The sequence below is a fragment of the Prorops nasuta genome, unplaced genomic scaffold, assembly GCF_024137725.1.
Source record: "Prorops nasuta isolate Cenicafe-Biocafe unplaced genomic scaffold, Cenicafe_Pnas_1.2 PNAS00014, whole genome shotgun sequence".
In the NCBI taxonomy this organism is placed as follows: domain Eukaryota; kingdom Metazoa; phylum Arthropoda; class Insecta; order Hymenoptera; family Bethylidae; genus Prorops; species Prorops nasuta.
In genome coordinates, this window is record NW_027116811.1 from 30,053 (window position 1) to 50,004 (window position 19,952).

The 19,952-nt window shown below is 36.5% G+C and overlaps 1 protein-coding gene across 2 annotated transcripts in view; it reads right to left on the bottom strand.

The window, feature by feature from the left end:
- Cad87A (cadherin-87A) overlaps nt 1-19,952 on the bottom strand; it is a 68,024-nt gene that overhangs the window by 14,345 nt on the left and 33,727 nt on the right. For both annotated transcript variants that reach the window (XR_010823413.1, XM_066735203.1), the window contains exons 3-4: nt 18,384-18,439; nt 1,447-1,664 (exon numbers count right to left, since the gene is read on the bottom strand). Coding sequence is in view for 1 of the 2 variants with exons in the window: in XM_066735203.1 (XP_066591300.1) it covers nt 1,447-1,664; nt 18,384-18,439 (274 nt within the window). In the remaining variant the exon portion in view is untranslated. The remainder of the gene's footprint in view (nt 1-1,446; nt 1,665-18,383; nt 18,440-19,952) is intronic.

The window sequence follows — 19,952 nt, forward strand, 5'->3', positions numbered from 1 at the left end:
TCTCTCTCTCTCCCTTGATCAATTTTTTCTTTCCTTTTAATGGAGCTACGCCAAATGGAGCTTTGCGACTAGAAAAGTGCGAGGTGTACACACACACACACACACACACACACATATAGTTTAGCCCAAGACTCGGTGGTTGCGTCGTCGTCGAGAAAGCTTCGCGCGTTTACTGCAAATTGCGGGGATCCAGCTGCAACCCCCTCCTCATCCCATTCCAACCGTCATTCCCGACGATTCCTCCTACTCGCCAAGCCACTTCCGTAACTGAAGAACCCCCTAAACCAACCCCGTTACTAAAACTTTCACGAATTTTTACAAACTTCTGCGATTCCCAATTTAGCTTTGCAATTCTCCCGTAAGTTTTAATAAAAGTGGCTGAAAATGATGGACTATCCTAATTATTCGAGAGGATGGATTTGATGAAGAGACTTCTTTATTTGATTTTGTATGTAATCGATATTTCGATTTTTTAAGGTCTGATTTTCTTTTAGCTAATAAGTTTAAATCGGAAAAAGGGCGAAGCTATTAAAAAGTGGTTCTCCAAAGTTACCATCGCTGGCAAACACGGAGGCCCGGTACATTCGAGCGATATTTCTGCCATTTATTTCTCACACCATTATACTTATACCAGGCGTAATATCTTATTTGTCGATTCTCCTATCGTTCTTGTTACGCAATATTCGCGTGAAATTCGTTCAAAGCTATAGACAAAAAAAAATCGAGAGAAACTTGACGATTCTATTAAGGATAAAAAATTAAATTCATCTTTCGTTAAAAATTTGTTTTCTCTTTTTCTCAAATTCACCTGTAATAATTCAATTGGTAATCGTGCAGAATAGAAATGCTTGGATGGAATAATAAAAATCCTCGTTTTTATGCAGAAATAGTAAAACAAAACAAAAATAAGTAGAGCAAAAACAAGGATGGACTTAAACATTTCAGACACGTCGCTAGAATATAGCTTTTACGATTTTCCAACAATTTCGTTCACCTATGACCACAATATCACGCAATATCAAGCATTTACCTCTGCGCTATTAATTGCATTATATTGCTCACACAATAAATACTACGATACAACGATATCTATATAGGTTCAATTTGCAATATTTCCGAATAATTTACACACAGTGTAATCAACGCGTAGTTAAATATTAAGGATTCCTGAGTAACAGGAGATCTATTGACGTACTTCAATTGATGATTGCACACACACATACAAATGCTTTATATTGCTAATTAGTCTTATAAAAAATTTGCATAATAAAAGGGAAGAAAAAACGAAACATTAGAATTTTTAGAAAAATTTTCAAAGTACCAGTAAAAGTCTGTAGTTTTTACTAATATATATATATATATATGTGTGTGTGTGTGTGTGTGTATAGTTTAATATTAATTAATTAAATACCTGAACAAATAATAAATAAATAACAATTGAATTACCTCACGATTGAGAGGTTTTGCCAAAGTGATGACCCCGGTTCGAGGATTGACGCTGAATTTATCGGTAAGCTCGATGCCATATTTGACCGGAGTACCTTCGGGGTCATGACCCTTCAGCTCGAACACCTTAGTCCCGACCTTGGTTGATTCCGGTAGCGGCAAACCGGAGGGGTAATCCCCAGCTTCCAGGACTGGCGGTTCATTAACGTTGCTTGCCTCTGGAAAAGGAAAAAAAATGAGTGGATTAATTATTGAAATAAAAAATAATCTAGGCCACGTGGATAATAAGAGGGTGTAGGAGAGTCGAGGGGGCAGGGGTGGAGATGGATCGAACTTAAAGCGTGTAAAAAATTGCTGTGCTCGTTAAACTAGAAGAGGCATAATTGGTATAACCTTAATAGGGAAGATTTTACTTAACTAGCAGGAATGTTCTCGATGTATTCCTAAGGGGAGCAAGATGCACTTGTTCCCTGCATTTAATTTTAACGATCATCACTCGTTCCCCGGGGAATTTCGTGTGCCGTTTGCCTCTCCCGTGGCTTCCTGGAAAACCGTAGATTCTCTACTTCGTTTCAAGTTCTTTTGTAACGTGTTGTATATATGTATAGACCAAGAAGAGAAAAAAATGAAGCAAAAGAGCTGAAGTGAGACCAGTGAGAAATGGAAGACAGTGGAAGAGGTTTTAAACTGCTGCGACGTGGCAATTTCAGTAATTCACATTCGAATTACAATTCTTTTTTCATTTGTTGTACTGTATATATTTAAGATATATACAGAGAGACCAGGAAGAGAAAAAATGAAGCAAAGCCTGAAGTGACCAGTGAGAAATGGAAGACAGTGGAAGAGGTTTTAAATTGCACCGGCGGCATGTCAATTTCAGTAATCGCCATTCCAGCTGCACACACAATTCTTGTTTTATTTCTTTTTCTATATATATATATATTTAAGATTGTATTTCTTCATTGCTACATCAGATAGAAATTCTACGAATTTTCCAACCGGCCGAAAAAGTTGCAGGAAAAATGTTTATCCACCCACACGCTCAAACTACTTTGCAATAGTTTTACGATCTTTCGAACTCGATGCTCGATAGTTTTACGAGCTTTCCAACTTGCCCCCAACTGCGGCTTCCACCGCTTGTGGGAAATGGGGCTAAATTTTTTTTCGTTTAAATATCCCTGGAGGCATAGGGATAATATTGGCATCAACGAAATGGCAGTAGAGAAATGTGCATACGATATTATAATAAATATTGTACGACTGCATGAATTATTTGAAAATGATGTTAAGCTGATTTTGAGCTGAAAAAATGGCAAATTAAATGAAAATTTGAAGCAGAAATGTGCAGGATGTATCTCCGTTTTTTATAATAAATACTGTACTAGCGCATAAATTATTTGGGAAATATGTAAAGATGCTTTTGAACTGAAAAAATTGCAAATTAAATGAAAATTTAATGCTGATTAAAAGAGATATTCCAATTGCTCGAATCAGAATCGATAATCAAGGATTGAAAGCTCTTTCATTAATAATTTCATCCGCAGTGCAGTTGATGGAATAATCCGAAACACACTTCTATATATATATATATTAGGGTGGTCGTTAAAAAAAAAGTTTTTGACGGGTCCCCAAAAACCACTAGTATCTGATGAGAAACTACAGTGGTTGAAACCTGTGGCCTGATAAATGATGGAAACACGTGCCTCAATGCACGATCAAATATAATTTTCGAAGAATTTTACAGTTTTTCGCAGATAACTCATTAAATATTCGATTCTATGAAAAGATGCATATAACCTTTTCTCTGAAGAATTAAATTCTACATAATAAAGATTCTATACATTTTTCTTCTAGAATGCATACTAATCGAGATATTGCTGAAAAATCGATCCTCTTTTTCGTTTATATACACATTATATTGACATATGCTCATATGAGTAGTTATTCTTATTTCGCTGTAGTTACACATTTTATTTCTCTTAATTTAATAAAATATGTTAATTGTACGGTAAACTAAAAATAATTATTCATATAAACAAATCAATATAATGTGTATAAACGAAAAACAGGATTGATTTTTCAAGAATATCTCGATTAGTATGCATTCTAGAAGAAAAATGTATAGAATCTTTATTATGTAGAATTTAATTCTTCAGAGAAAAGGTTATATGCATCTTTTCATAGAATCGAATATTTCATGAGTTATCTGGGAAAAACTGTAAAATTCTTCGAAAATTATATTTGATCGCATCGAGGCACGTGTTTCCATCATTTATCAGGCCACAGATTTCAACCACTGTAGTTTCTCATCAAATACCAGTGTTTTTTAAGGATCCGCCAAAAAAATTTTTTTTAATGATCACCCTAATATATATATATTATAAATCCAAAATTCTCTGTAATAATTATAATTTCACTTTTATCTTTTCCTACACTAATGCTTTACTCGATACGGTTTATTTTATCTACCAGAAAGCTTAAATCGTAGGAAACTCGAGAAAATTAAAAATCTTCCCAGATCAGATCTCGATGTTAAACGTGTTTTCATAAGAGTTCTCAAAGTACAGGAGTATTTGTTTAAAATTTGGTCGACGCCCAATTCTCCTTCGGTGGATTTTCACTTAATTCTTTTATCCAACTTTTCAAATGAGTTATATATATATATTGTAACCTTCGGGTCTACAATTAATTTAAACAAGACTAAAAATATCCGGAAACAAAACACTTTATTCACTAAAACTCAGAGTAGGGGCCTCCCGCGATGCTCACGCACACTTATTATACGCTAGACAGATTATTTTCCTAATTTTTCTCACTTAACTTAAAAAGGGAGGGGCAGAAAAAGGGGAAGACAGGTGAAAGGAAAGGGAGTCGATAGTGGCAAAATTCGGGGCCAGGAATCATAGGGCGAGCATGAGGGAGATGAAATCAAGGAGAGGAAAGCAGGATTAACACAGGGACAATTAATCGACCGCTCCTACCGAGAATCACCGGTTCCCCGATTCCATACACTCCGATCCTGACTTCTCGAACTCGAAGAAGAGGCCCGAATTGACAAGTTGACGACGCTCTCTGTCAGTCTCGGCGACGACCCTCCTCGCTCTCGTACACAGCGATAGCTCCAGCCCAGTTCTAATCGTAGGACAGGAGTAGTCAAAGTCCAGACTAGCACTCGCCCGATCCTCACTTTTCTCTCGTGACATCGGCCAGGTCCTATTTTCATATTCCTGTTGTCTCTTCCTTTATTAGGGCAACAGCGCGCACGTGTAAGATCATCGAGCCAATTATCGATTTGAAATATTAGGCGCACGATCCACATTCGCACTGTTCCCAGTGTATTCGTATAGGCTCTTCTCCAGTGGCGTCGCCGCGTCTGCTACATAGCTTGGTGGCTTCTCGGGGGGGGTTTGCATCGGTGGGTCGGAAGCGGCGCGGCGCGGGGAAGGAACTGGTGGAGCGCCCGGCGGGGATACGCGCGGTAAGGGGACGGCAGGAGAGTCGCGTAAACAGACGAGCACAGCGAGAAGATTGAAGGGAGATGACACTATTATACATCGGGGACGGAATAATAAAGGATAGGAGAACAACAGTTTTCTAGCTCATGTGGGAGCAGAGGATACATCTTAACATTACTTTTAAGCTGAAATAAAATAATCTTAATTGCTATAAGCCTATCTACGACTAATCCTACAAACATTCGCCCAATTTCCAATCATACCATTTCCTAAAAACATACACTCTCCTTCCGTGGGCGACACTTGCAATATTCCTTCGGCGGAAAACTACATGGTAGCTCCACGGAAGGTTCGTCATACTAAACTCACACATCAGCAGGCACACTGAGGGGGGGCGCGGGAGGCACTAAGGGGGAGAGAAGAGAACTAAAAAATCTGTACATTTCTGTAACGTGTTTCTACCACGTTACAATATATATATATATCATTTTACGATTAACCCTCCCAGTTTTCACAGTAATTCACTACTGCAAGGGTGTCGCGGTTTTATGCGAAGAATCTTAAACGAGAAATGGGTCATCTAGCAAACTGTCAGGTACTCGGTATAAAATTTCCACTAACTGCAGTCTTATTATCGATATACACAAGTATAATGATAAAAAAAACTTCCCATTTGGCATAAATCGATACGATAATTCATCAAACATGACGTAGAAAAAAAATATAATTCGATATTATTCCTCTTTCCGAGGAGTAACTGTTTGACGAAGACTGTAAGCGAGGTGAGTAAACAGAATATGGTCAGACAGGAATTCAGTAGTGCAGATATGGATTTTATCCGGCGGATGAAGTTTAATCAAGCAACCAAATTCATCAGAAATTACATTGTTCGTACTATATGAAGCTTCTTGAATTCTTGCATCTGTGTGTTTATGCGTGTATACGCGTGGTAAATGTTCGTGTAGCTTTATAGCTGCGGTATGCTTTAGTATCTACACATACCACACGGTTACAAGAAAATTGTCTGCGCGTTTCAGCGAATATTATCCCATTCTCAAATAAGCGTGCATTTAGGATGCTCCTTAATTGCTTTTGCCAAATCCTATCGAGAGAATTCTCTATCTTTCTCTCTTGCACGCGCACACACACACACACACATTTGATCAAAGTTTTAATACAAATTCTCAGTGACAAAGTCCAGGTGAAATAAAATTGGTAGAAAAATATTATTTTAATTAAAAACCGAATTTCTCAACAATAAATATATATTTCTCGTGTTTAGACGAATACACACAAGCAAAGAGAAAATAGATAAATAATTTTTTACTCGTAGAAATAATTTTTTCATGTAGAAATTTAAGCATTGGACATAATACATGTATATTTTTATAATTGTGATTAAATAGCAACTAAAATGAGTAAGGTTCGGTATACTTGTGGTTTTTGTGTTGCACTTTCGTAATGTGTAAATTTCCGTAATGCACGTGTAATAATTTTTAAGGTGGTGGAGAGAGGATAGGATACATTTATTGGCTATATATAGTGCCTCTGGGATCCAGCATAAAGTACACGTGGCTGCTTCTTATTTTTTTCCTTTTTTACGCAACCCTCGTCAAGGGAGAGTCGAGTGACAGTGGTAAACAAGCAATAAGTGTCATTTTAAATAACCTATGAAATTTAGTTTTGATGAGCACGCAAAAGCGTTCTGTGTACACAAAGAACAGTTTAATGATTGGAAAAGAGCTTGAAATACACGATACGATAGCTGAAGTATGAATATTTTTAGTAAAATATTATATTCTACTAAATTAAATGCAAAATGAAAGAAAACTCGCGAGTAATCAGAGTTAATGGAGTAAAAGAATGAAAACATTGATATGAGTAGATAAAATGCGACTATCTTCGAGAGTGGATCTGATTGTGATAATCACTGCACAAAGAGCACAATTTAATGATTGGAGAGGAGTTGTAAAAATACACACAATATATAAGTATAGAATATTATGTTTATTAAATGAAATAGAAAATGGAAGAAAAGTCGAGCAATTGCATGCAAAGTCGCCGGAGTAAAGGCGTGAAAAGAGCGAGAGCAGATGAGTTGCGGCTATGTTGGAAGGTGCATATATATATATATATATATATAGTATATAGGAGAGAAAGAAGTAACGCGCGCGCGGCGAGCGGATATGCGAGGATTGGGAAAAGCTCTCCCTTAATTTCCGTTCTAAAAAGCTCCCATTGGACGTTTAGATATAGAAAAGCGAGTCTGAGCTTCGCTTTGTCTTTGAACCGGAAATGGATTGGGCTAAAATGGATTTCAACCGTCCGAGCGGTGCTCGCGTGAAACGGCATTGCAGCTTCTGTATACGAATCAAGCTCACCCCGAGGCAGCATTAAATACAAAAGAATCCTTTATACCAAATTTAAACCACGTGCATTTGCTTCCATCGATTCAACCCTATATATGATTTTTTATATACGTATATATATATATATATATAGATGTTATTGAAGTCCTGTGGGAAGAAAGGTGCCTTCCCAGACCGTCAGTATGTATTAGCTCGTTTCCGTTTTATTATAATAGGTGTAACGAATGCACCCAGCCACCTCCTATGGATCGATGTCCTCCTTCGAAATCTTTTTGCACCGATCAGCAAGAATTAATACGTCCCATCAAAAGGCAAATGTCGCTAAGATGTTTGCCACGCAGAAACTCGCTTTGTCTAGCACGACAGACGCCATTAAAATTTTCCAGGCCATACTGCCAGTCGTCTCATTAATTTTAATCTCTCAACGAGCTTTCATTATAGCCTGCACGTCCAAAACACAGCAGACCTTTCTTCTTTGGCGAAGGAACGAAAACTATGGCTATACTAACCGTTATTAAGCTTAATCGAAAGTTTTATATATAAATAAGAATAGAGATATAATTGTTTAAGAAGATTTTTATGATATAAAATAGAAGCACTCTGATCGAGAAGGATCGGATCAATGTGATTTGTCAATGAACACTGAGTCAATTTATTGATAAAAGGTTCTATTTATAAAAATCTGTATAATCGAGGCTTATATACACAGTCAACTTATTCGGAAAGTTATAGAATCGTTCGAATGTTGATCGAGTAGCGCTCGGCATACAGTTGGAACGTCTTTGGTTGACTCGAGGTAACTTTGGGTCTGAAGTGACGTGAGAGAGGAAAGGATATACAGTTTCAAATATCTTCTTGCAAGTTAATATACTGGACTTTGGAGAGGTCATAGTTCATCCACGTATCGGGGCACACATGACTGATCAGGAAGGAAGGAAAGCCAATACTGGAAAGATTCCTTCAAAATGTTCAGAAAACTATCATTATTACTCCTGCTGCATCAAATCCATATTAATTCATGAGACAGCCCTTGTTTAAACAAATATCTCTACTTCTCTTCTATTCTTTATTATATAAAAATTTACATTAAACCATTGTTGAATTAGACTTTCATTCCACTGGAGCATAATATATTCGTTAAAACTTTCTCGTAGACTATGTTAGAGGGGTTAGACGAGATCTGTTATATATCCTCCGCAGCTTCGGGAAGGTGCAACTGCGCAGAGGATGATGAGTAGGGACTGCGCGCGGATAATCCCACGATCTGGGAAAGACGAAGGGGTGGCCGATTTAGAATTCGGTTACAAGCCTCGTTACTCTCGCTCTTCTCACCCTTTGGTCTACGATCGGTAGGATATAGGGGCGGCTGTGTTCAACTAATTTTCACCAATTGTTACCCATGAAACTTTCTCGATGCCTGACTTATTATCTGTTCGTACTACTTCTCGTAGCTCGTCTGCTTTATATCAAGTGTATAACTACTTGTTAGCTCTCCTGATCTATATAATTTATTTAATTCGTAGCTACTGGCTTTAATACGATATATACAGCAATTTTATTCCTATATGATAATTTTTCATTCAAAGCTGAAAAACCTCAGAGTACTTGTTCTCCTCCCTTAAAATTGCACCTTCTTACATCAGCATTACTTCTCTCCCTCCTTCTTGACCCCCTTTTCTACCTCACTTAACATCTTTCTCCATTTTCGCCTACGCCATACCTTCACTTTTCCACACCCCCCTCGTTTCCTCAGACCTCTTTATCTTCCTTGCTTTCCATTTGGCCGATCACGAGCGTCAAACGATTGACGGAAGGATGCCACTTTCACACACTCCTACAGTAAAATTGTCCAATTTTTCGCGAGGTATTAACTTCCACTTTTTTCTTTCGTATTTAAAAAAGAGAGGCCAACGGCTGCTTCTAATGTCACCAAGTAAAATTCGCACCAGAAGATTCAATTGTTCATGCAGATATATATATATATATATATATATATATATATATATATATATAATATCCTCGTTAATTAGGAGCTTCTTGGAAAAACTGAAAAAATAAAAGGAGAAAAATATTCTCTCGTTTACAGAGATTTCTGTCTGACTATATATCTACTTTGTCACTTGAAATTCTGCTTATCGTTCTATCAGGCTCTTCTCCTTCAATTCCCTTGTGCGCTCTACTACCTTGCAATGCACGAAAGAAACTATTTTGAAAGTAGTTTCAATTCTAGAATATCCGAGGGTAAAGAAGATTAAAATTTATCAAGTTTATTATCATAAGCTTGCTGGCTGCACGAAACCAAATTGCCAATATTATCTTTCGCAGTTTATGTAATCAAGGCGAATCAGAATTATTACAACTATATAAATAATAATTTACAATTTTTCTCTAATTACTATTTCTATTAGTCAACAAAAAAAAAAAATTTTCAAAAGCAGTACAAAATATTCAAAAATTTCTACAACAACACTTCATTTAAGAATTTATTTTATAAATCCAGTATAAATATACAATATTCGCCTTTCTATAAATACAAACACTAAAAGTTCAATAAGAACAGTTTATTCAGAGACTCGAATATTTGTTCAGATTGAAAAGTATTATTTATTAAAGCAACAATCAAACTGATAAAAATACTCAGTAAAATTCATTATTAATAAATAATATAGTTTGAAAGTAAGGCAATTATAAGAGATCTCTGCTAAAAATATATAGATATATAGAGCTATTGAGACACTCAAAGTCCAGAAGGAGAAAATTCATTAAAATTGACGAAAATTCAGTATTGTCGCAGGACAAATCCATCCAAAAGGATGAAGGAGGGAGCAAAGTTTCGAGTAACGTTTACTGTTTGTAACTAGGCTTTTACGAGAGTGCATTCCCCACGGCACTACACGTACCGGACGTTACAGCATGTCGCGTCCCGTCACGATTTCACAGATGCTCAAGAAACTCTCGGCTCGCCTCTCCTTCCAACTATATTCCCTGCGCCATTCTCATTACTTTGGTCGAGCACGTTCTGAACCAGGGCCAACTCTAATTGTCGCCAGTTGATCCTAATGATCTTTTCCTATTTTTAGGAAAGTTAGCAATTAACAAAAAAAAAAACCTTGAAAAACTTTACACTAATAAAAAGTCAAAGATTCTCCAAAAAAATTCCACGATAAATTTCCTGCAAAAATCACAAATGTGCAAAATTCTTTACATTCCAGAAATATAATTAAAAACATGAATCGCGTATATAATGACGAGTCAAATTAATAACACAGAACCAACCTGGAGTACAATTTCATTGGTCGCTCATCGTTATTGATTTTGTCTTTGGAAATACAAGCTGCTAAACGTGTGTCCTGTATATATATATATATATATATATAGTATTAGGCGCAGCTGGACACATTAACAACAGAAACTTTTCCTATATATCTTGAAATGGTGCGACAACACTGTTTTACTGAAATATTTCAGGGATAGTCCTGTATATATAAGATTGGTAAATTCAGTCGTTTTTATAGCAAGAGGTTGGAGAGAATTTTGCGAGAGAGAGAGAATTTAATACGCGCATACGCGGGTTAAATTCCATTGGAAACGATAAGCCATGCGTGGTTCGCTTATAGCGCCTCGATACATTACAGCAATAAACATTCGTTATACACGGACAAAGCTATGCCACACACACACACACACACACACACCTATATCTGCAAACAGTTTCATTGGATATCGCGAATCAAGGTGGTCTTTTTTCTCTCTATCCCTCCCCTCCCCCCCCCCCCCCCCCGACACTATATTCCTACACACACACATAAGTCTATACCGTTCGTTCATTGGCTTTACGGCGCGTGCAGCAACGTAATTATCGAGCTTTACGCGCTTTTCGTCATAAACCAAGCGTGCCTGGTCCATTCCACTATGCCATCATTATTAATTAACCCTCTCGTTCAAAATTCCTCTCTCCATGCATATCTATGCGCGAAATTGCACCTGGATCTACCTTTTTTTTCTCGATTCTGTTTTTTTTTTCTTTTAATCTTTTTTATGACTATATTTTTAACCAATAATTATGCACGTTTATTCGTTTGTACCGAGGCAATTATTATCGTGGGTTTTTAAAAACTCATTCATTTTTTATTAGGCAAATCAAGGTTTTTTTTTTTTTTTTTTCGATTTATACGCGTTTTGTTTACAATTGTAAGAATATGTGGAGTAAGAGTTTTATTAATTCAGGGATTTTAAGGTGGACGTTAATGATTCTGCGCGCGAGACGCGAAGAAATAAAGATAAAAATATAGGTTCAAGTCTTGTGTTTTAAGAAAGTTTTTGCAAATTTTTAACTAGTCGAGTCTTAACGAGTATTTAATTTAACGAGTATCGAGTGAAAAGTGAATTTTTATAATTCACACAGATTTTTGATATATTTTCTAAAAATGTTAAATCTTTGAATGAACGTTAGAATTAAAGGAATCGAGATTTATGATCAGAGTCAAGGGTATAATGTCTTAGGAGTATAATTTAGAGAGAAGATTATTTGTCATGGAGCAAATGGGATTTCGCTGGACGGACGCTCGGGTGATTTGTCCTAGCTCGACGATAGTGCAACAAAATGACGCCTCACTTGTTCTTTCACGCAAAGAGCCAGGACTCTCAACTCTTTAACGACGACTCGCGATTATTATCGAGGCATATAAAAACTCTCGACTCGTTTATTACTTCGTATAATGGACGAGCGTGAAAAGTCAGTTATTCTGATATGAGCTTCTAGAACCGAAGCTCGAAACAAATTTGATATTGTTGAGAAGGAAAGCTAAGTGAAAAGTTTTCTCTCCTCACTCGATTGATCAACTTTTATCGGTTCCCTTTTAAGGAAACAGCCTAAAGTGCACTGATTTTACTTTGTCAATACATTTGCTGCGCTTTCAAAGGCCTTTGACCTTGAAATATAGTCCAGTAGTTGCCTTTTAGTATATTTATTTAAATTTTTTTTATATTAAATTCCCCCTCTGTAAAGGCTAATATTAACGATCGATCAAACATATTTGTTTATGGTTAATGAATCTTTTATCAAAAGAATGTTTTCTACTTGTTAAAAACTTCAAGTAAATAATTTCTTATTTTAGCATATATTGCTATACACGTGCAATTTTTTACGAATAGTTTAATTTTTTATATTCGATTCACTCGCCTCGGTGCATGATTAACGATTAAATATTCTTGTTCTTATAAAATACTTCTTTGTTAGAATTTTAATCTTGGAAATTGATAAATTAAACCATGCGAAATAATTGAGGTGTGCCTTCTGTGTAATTCATTGAATTAAATATTTCATCATGAACTTATAACTTGACGCTTTTCATAAAGTCAAATGCGGCCAATAAGTTGAAAGAGCCTTTATAAATACGCCCATTGCTGCTGCTTCCTATTTTCTTTTCTTCTCATCGACTACACAAAAGCTTCCATTTCATTGTTATTGTTTAATTAAGCAATTGTTTCCGAGACAAAAGAATAATTGTAATGAGGAAAGCCAGAGTCAGTGTTCAACGCATCGACTATTCTTCTTTTGTTTTGTTTATAATTTTATTTGAGATAGATTTCTAATAATTTGACCGATTTATTTCGACATACTACATACACAGGGTGTATCAGCAATGATGCTTTTAATTTTAACCACATATCCTTGAGCATAAGCCAGGTCGAAAAGTCATATATCATTAATATACCGTAAAAGCATCGATACACCCTGTATACAGTGGAAATTGTATTTAGCTTACATTCCATCCTATTCCATCATTTCTATTTTTATCTCTATTTTTTTTTCATTGATTTATTCGGCTGCAATATTTTACAAGAGAGAAAGAAGCTTTGTCGGAAAAATTGATGACGAAGGAACTTTTGGATACGTGGTGGGAAAATTTTGGGGTAGAAATGTTTTAGCGAATGGGTTAATGGAGCGAGACTGCGTGTTAGGAAGAGAAACACAAACTTGACAGCGACCTAGCTCAGCTCAGCGCGATTCCCAGCGTCTCATTTTGCCTTGGCAGTGCGATATAGAGGCTGGAAAGTCGATATATCACCTAACCCATCAATTCTCCAGTCGATTCAGCGATCGTTCCTTCTCGATTATTAACGCACACTGCAGTGCTTCGTCACTCTGACTTTTCCCCTCCCCCTCTTTACTTCCCGCATTCCCCCTTCTCCCACGCACGAATTATTATCTCCGTTAAAATCAATAAAAATAACGAATAAATGTTGCTTCTCGAGTTTTCCCACAACACCACAATCCCCTAAAATTCATTCTTATTACATATACAAAGAAGAATCCCTATATATATATATATATATATATATATATATATATATCCCGTGTAAAGATAAATTCGGATAACCGATTTATCGATTTTGCCAATGGTTCCCTCACGTTTTGGCATTAAAATTTGATAACACGTGTAAGTATGGCGGATACCGATTAAACTATTTTATGGAGAATGTTCGGAACATTACAGTGCATCGGAGGAACGTATACCAATATCGCTCCGCCCATAATTTTAATCTATTTATCATCCCTCGATAAATTTCTCGCGGCCAATCGTGCACGGAAGGAAAGTTTGGAAATTGCGATAATTGGTGATTTTTCTGTGAATTATAATTGGAAAAAATTTGAACGAATAATTCTTGTACCACAGTGATAAAAATTTCGTAGCCGAGTTCAACAAGGTCATGCAAACGTGAATCGTAAAACGTAAATTGTATAAATTTTTCTTGATTGCTCGTTAACGTGATTGATCCACCAATATGGAATGCGATCAGAGCAATTTCACATAGCAAGTTACATGGATGCTACATGTTTGCTACATTAGCCTGCAATTGACCCTCCACCATGTGTTTATATAGTATATAATCAAATATATGTTACGCGCAGGGGCGCCCCGTTTTCCTCTTACCACCGAATATGTAATGCGAGGGCTTAAACGAAATTTCATAATTACGTTACAAATGAGTATAAACTGGATTTAATTAATGAATCTCCTAAACTTTTGTTTCAGAGCCATTTAATTCGATAGTTTTCTTTATCAAAAGAAATATATCTTTCAGATAAATATTAATAAATATGTATTAAAATTGATAATTCACAATAAAAAAAAAAAAAAAAAAACAAAACAAATCGTTTCTTAATGATGTATGTAAAACAGAATTTCTTTTAGAATTAAATGATGGCTGTTATGGAATTGTCCATATTATCTCATGTGACTCTGGTGAATATTTGTTAATTAAGGTAAAATTGCAAAATCTATCATGAAATTGATTAAATCGTCATTGATTAAAACACACACACACACACACACATATATATATATATATATCGATTACCAATAATCTTCCTAATCGTGCAGTTTTTTTTTTAATTTAGCTTTTGTTAAAGCGATTTAAACTCCCATTGGGACGCTGAAAGAGAAAATTATGGGAAACTGCCAGTTCTACCTTTAAAAAGGTGGAGACGAGTTCATTTAGAAATTTTTAATCGTCCGAAAGTTTCTCCCTTGAAAATTATTCCCTGAGCGAAAGCTCGACTAATGAAAGTACCCTCAAAAAGCTGGAATCATTTCGATTTGCCAGGAAGTTGAAATCCACTAACGAGTACGACTAAAAAAATTCAGTTTTTTGTTGCTTTAATTACAAAATATATATAGGGGTATACTTTTTCACAGGATTTTAACAAAACAATAAAATTTCTTTTATAAAATATAAATATTCAATAAAAAAAGCAATAAAATGAATAAAATTATTCAATCAAGAATCGACAGTTGTATATCTATCGATCCTCGTGTTTAACATGGATAATAAAATTAAAATTTAATAACGCAAAATTGAAGAAAATCGAAATTAAGCATAAAAAGTAAAAATTCTCCTAATCGAGGCTCTATGGTTTAACCTCGAAGCTTGCGACAATAAGACTTTCTTCCGACTTTCTCCCAGCTTCTCTCTACTTTACAAAAATTATTTTTAGAGCATGCACGTGTTCCCTGCACGAGTCTAGCTATATATAGGTCTAGTACGATGATAAGAGTCTCTGTACTCTTCGTGCAGCAGCTCCTCGCACCGTTATCTGGATTCGTCACGGTGATCGTCCCAGGAAGATGCGTCGTGTGTATACTCGTCGAGTGAAAATTGTCATCTCACAAAAACTTGTTGAATTTTGACGATGAGTCAGGCAGGCGTGAGATGAAATTTTAAAAAATTAGTATAATATCCTATTAATACTGTTTTATTCAACGAAAAAAATGAACACTCGTGTTGTACTTGCAGCATTTGCAAAGGACAAAGCAAATAGTAGTCCGTGTAAGCGTGTTTAGCTACACAGTCAAAGAATAATTCAGAAAGCGAGGCAAGCTGCATCGTTAGGCGTGCACGCGTATCGTTTGTACAGCTTGGCCTCTTCGCTGTGCTGATGCACTTCCGTTCTTACACTCTATTTCAACTATAAAAGTTTTCCTATAAAGCACTGTGTACGTGTGTGTGTGTGTGGTTTATTGAAGATAACTGGCTAGGATATTTTAAAATCTCTCTTTAATATAATATGCTACTTGTACAATATTGCCACGATGAATATAAATTTATTTCATTAATATAAATGTTGGCTGTGTGCCGCGACTTCCGCTCTTACACTTTATATTCCAACTGTAAAACTTCTCTTACAAAGCACTCTGTATCTGGCTAATTGAAAAACTAGTTAAAATCATTTAAAAGCTCTCTTTAATACAAAATTCCTTGTCCATGCAATATTACCATAATAAATATACAATTTTTTACATTAATATAAATCTACCGAAATATAAATTCACGCACACATAAAAAGTATATGTGAAAGAAAAAACGAATGCATGCATTTTGGTTGATAAAGTTGCAGGCTTTGGCAGTCCTTCGAGTGGCATAATTTTCGTCTTGCTCATAGAAGTTGGTCCGCAGCGACTGCAGCATGGATAGGCCGGGAGGGGGAGGGGGGGGGGGGGGGGGGCCAATATTCCGGAGGACTGCACCATGCAGAGCTTCGATTCATCGGGGAATTCAATTAGCGCCAGTTGCCGGAAACCTCGAGCAATCCTCCCCCTTCCTCCACCCCCATTTCAAGCCACAATCCCCTTCCAAAGCTTTCCTTCCTTACAGCATAAGATATTTCCAAGTCGGGATCCTTAATTCCCATAATCCGCTGAACGACTCTATCGCGCCTTGTCCTGTCTTTCTAGTCCTGCATCCTTTCCTCCCTCAGCCCATTCTCTTTTATCCTGAATTATTTCCAATCTCTCTTCCCCTTTCCTTTCTCTCTCTTCGTATCTCAGCTTCTAGTCAAATCCCTAGACCTTTTTTATTTTTCGTTCGCCATTGTAAGCCTTTCAAAGAATATCCTACTTTTACATTGATATGATGGAACCAATAAATTTATATATATATATATAATAATGTGATAATTTTAGTGCAACCATTCATGGGAAAATTGCATAATTTTTGTTTCGAGCGAAAAATGTATGAAGACTCCTGGAATTTACACAGAATGGAAATAAATTACGAGTTTCGGGACAGGATGACACGAAAGCTTCGTCGTTTCATTCCATTCTCGCAGGTCGAAAGAAAGGAGCGAGAACATTGTTGCTGAGAGGGCACGATGTGCAAGAAGAGCAAAGAAGAGCTTTCATTTGGCCAAAGAGCAGATTATCGCTCGCCACTCGACTGAAACTTGCCAGACGCGAAAACACTGGTTTTATCCTCTTCCCCCTCATTAATTTTTCCTCGTCGTCCTTGCACGTGGCTTCGACTTTGAAATTTCCGCACGCAATATTGTCCAGCGAGTAAAGCATTCGCTTAATGAATTTTAAATTGTACTGCAGTAGGATCTTCGTCCTGCAATTTTTTCAGGTCGGAATAATCAATGAAAAAACTATCGAGAATGAAAATCGTATTTCCGATCTGTGCAACTCGAAAAAAGTTTAGCCCTTGAAAGTATAAAAAAAGCTTTGCTCGTGCCCTGCGTTGCTATACATATACATACAAGTTTAATATCTTTCCTCCATATATATATATACAGATGGGGTGTACCATATTTAAACCAATCCAAAGAATATACGTAAAATTCCATTCATCTTTGTTATATACTATAAAAAAAAATAGCAATTTTTGTGTGAAATCTTTTCAAGCGTCTTTTTCGATTAGCACTTAAAACGAAGATTTTCTCAACGCACAAAATTGATAACCTTTATAGTTGGAAAAATAAATAGAATTTTACGTTCATGGTCCGGGCGCACTTTAAATGGTGTGCACCCTGTATATGCATATTAAGTATACAGAAGACGATGCCCGGGTAAATTTAGAGAAGGGAATAGTGAGAGAGAATGGAAAGATCGTGCTTGGATCGGAAGCCGATGGATGCTCCGGCCGGGGTCTGGTAAAATGGAAAACACTGGTTGGTAGTGGTGGAAGAGTGGGGGATATATGGATGTTGTGCCGGGCAGAAACGTGTATAGAAAAAAATAAAGAGTAAGAAGAGCAGATATGGAAAGTGGATAGGGGAATACTCTTTTGATGGGATGAGCGGAAGGGAATGAAAAGGGTAAAAAAAGTGGGGGTGAAATTGAGCGAGGGAAATGTAAGAAACTACATCACTCTGCAGGTATATAATATACATTGCTGGAAAACCGTTTTTTCCCTCGTAATTTCGTGCCGGGCGATAGAAGCTTCCGGTTTCCTCTCTGTCAGAAGAAGGAAACACCTTTCCACCTCTCGATGCTTAAATTCTGTGGAAGGACGCTCGTATTGTCTTGCTGGACTTTGAAACTAACCTTTTTATCTATATATATATACACGATACAAAGCTTCCGTACTTTCGTTGGATATTTTATAAATGAATAAAACCCTGTGATTTTCGTTCCTTCTTCTATACAGACTATACCACAAATATTATTTCAACTTTGTTTAACATTCGATAATTAAGAAACATAAAATAATACTCGCACTATATATGGTATACTATCAATAAAAACGAACATAACACGTACAAGAAACCCTCCAGTTTATTAAAAAGAGAGGAGAAGAGAAAGAGAAGAAATAATTTAAAAATATTACTCACCAGTACAAGTAGGCAGGATACAAATGGCCAAGATTAAAATCCATTTTCTGGAAGACCTGCGCAAGCAAAAAATATTCCTTTATAGAAACCAATAAAAAATGCACGACCGATATAATAACTAATTGCGGTTGCGATTATTCGTTTAATTTCTCTCCACATTTAAACCTATTTCTCCATGCAGAATGATGTCAAGTATATATATATATATATATATATAGCTTCGGGTGAGAATCTTCGGTCAATCATGTATAAGAATGTAATCTCGAGCGTAAGATTGAAGTACGTCGAGTGAAAATTTGTGCAATTGGTATATATATATAAGAATGTCAGACCTGTGGAACAGATTAATTCTCAACGTGTGGATTATAAAATGTAAATTTTTTTATGGAACTATGACGCACGTATATTTAGAAGGTAATCACGAAAATGGCAGGAGTTGCATATATACGAAATAATACTAAATTCACGTTCCAGCAAAGGTATAGAGAAGTTTTTCGCTATTAAAGATGCATGGAATATATAGGCTGCACGAAGAATTGGTGAATTCTTAAGGCGATCGAGGAGAGCCGCGCGTGGACGCACTGCTTTGCCGGGCACTTGCTCGCAGCAGCTTAATTGGAATTTTCATTTCCCTTATAGCTGCTCGCCTTGAATTTCCTAGATACAAGTTAAAGGCGTTCTCTCGTTGGAGGAGTACGAAAGGATCGGCTTGCCGAGCCAGCTTCCGATTCAAAAATGTTTAAAGCGAGTTTCCTTACGTGTTCCTTAAATCAGTCAATTTGTGCAATGCCAGCTGTTACTAGTTTATTTTGTTTCTCATCAATAAATTGTAACGTTAAAAATCTTTGGAGAACATTGAAAAGGATGAAAGTAAAAAATGGCATGCAATTAAGTACAAAGTACTCTTTTAGTCTGAATGGTAAGCAGTTTTAGAATATTGGAGTTGACGAAACGTGCTTGGTGGTAGGGCACTTGTGGTTGTTGACGCCAGTGAAAAGAGCTTAGAAATGAAAAGCATCGGGTTTGTCTGAATTTCTTATATACATAGATATAAGTTAAAGGCGTCTCGTTATGGAAGTACGAAAAGATCGTACGTCTTACCAAACCTTCCAATTCAAAACTCTTGAAAGAGTTTCGTGCATGCAGCGCATGTTCTTTAAATCAGTCGATTTGTGCAATACTAAATTGCTATCTTATTTTATGAAAAGATAAATTGCCCAGGTTATAAAAATGGACAATTAGGCAGAAAAGATGTTTCACTTGTCAATGCGGCTATTAATTTTTGCAGTCGATATATATATATATATATAACTATATAAAGGTGTGTTTCCGATGGCACTTGCGAGTGAGAAAAGAGGCGGCGAATGCAGGCTTGCAGATGTTCCAAGTGCGCCGATCGAGTGACGACAGAGGCCATGCAGCGACATGCATGCACGCTTTGGCCGAATGGCTGCTCCACTTGCATTCTCGCCGCGTCAAATTTTGCGTCGTGCGCGCACCTTCCCAGCTTTGAAATCGCTATAGGTAAATGGCTGGCTGTAATTGCTCGACGTTCAACATCATAGGCAT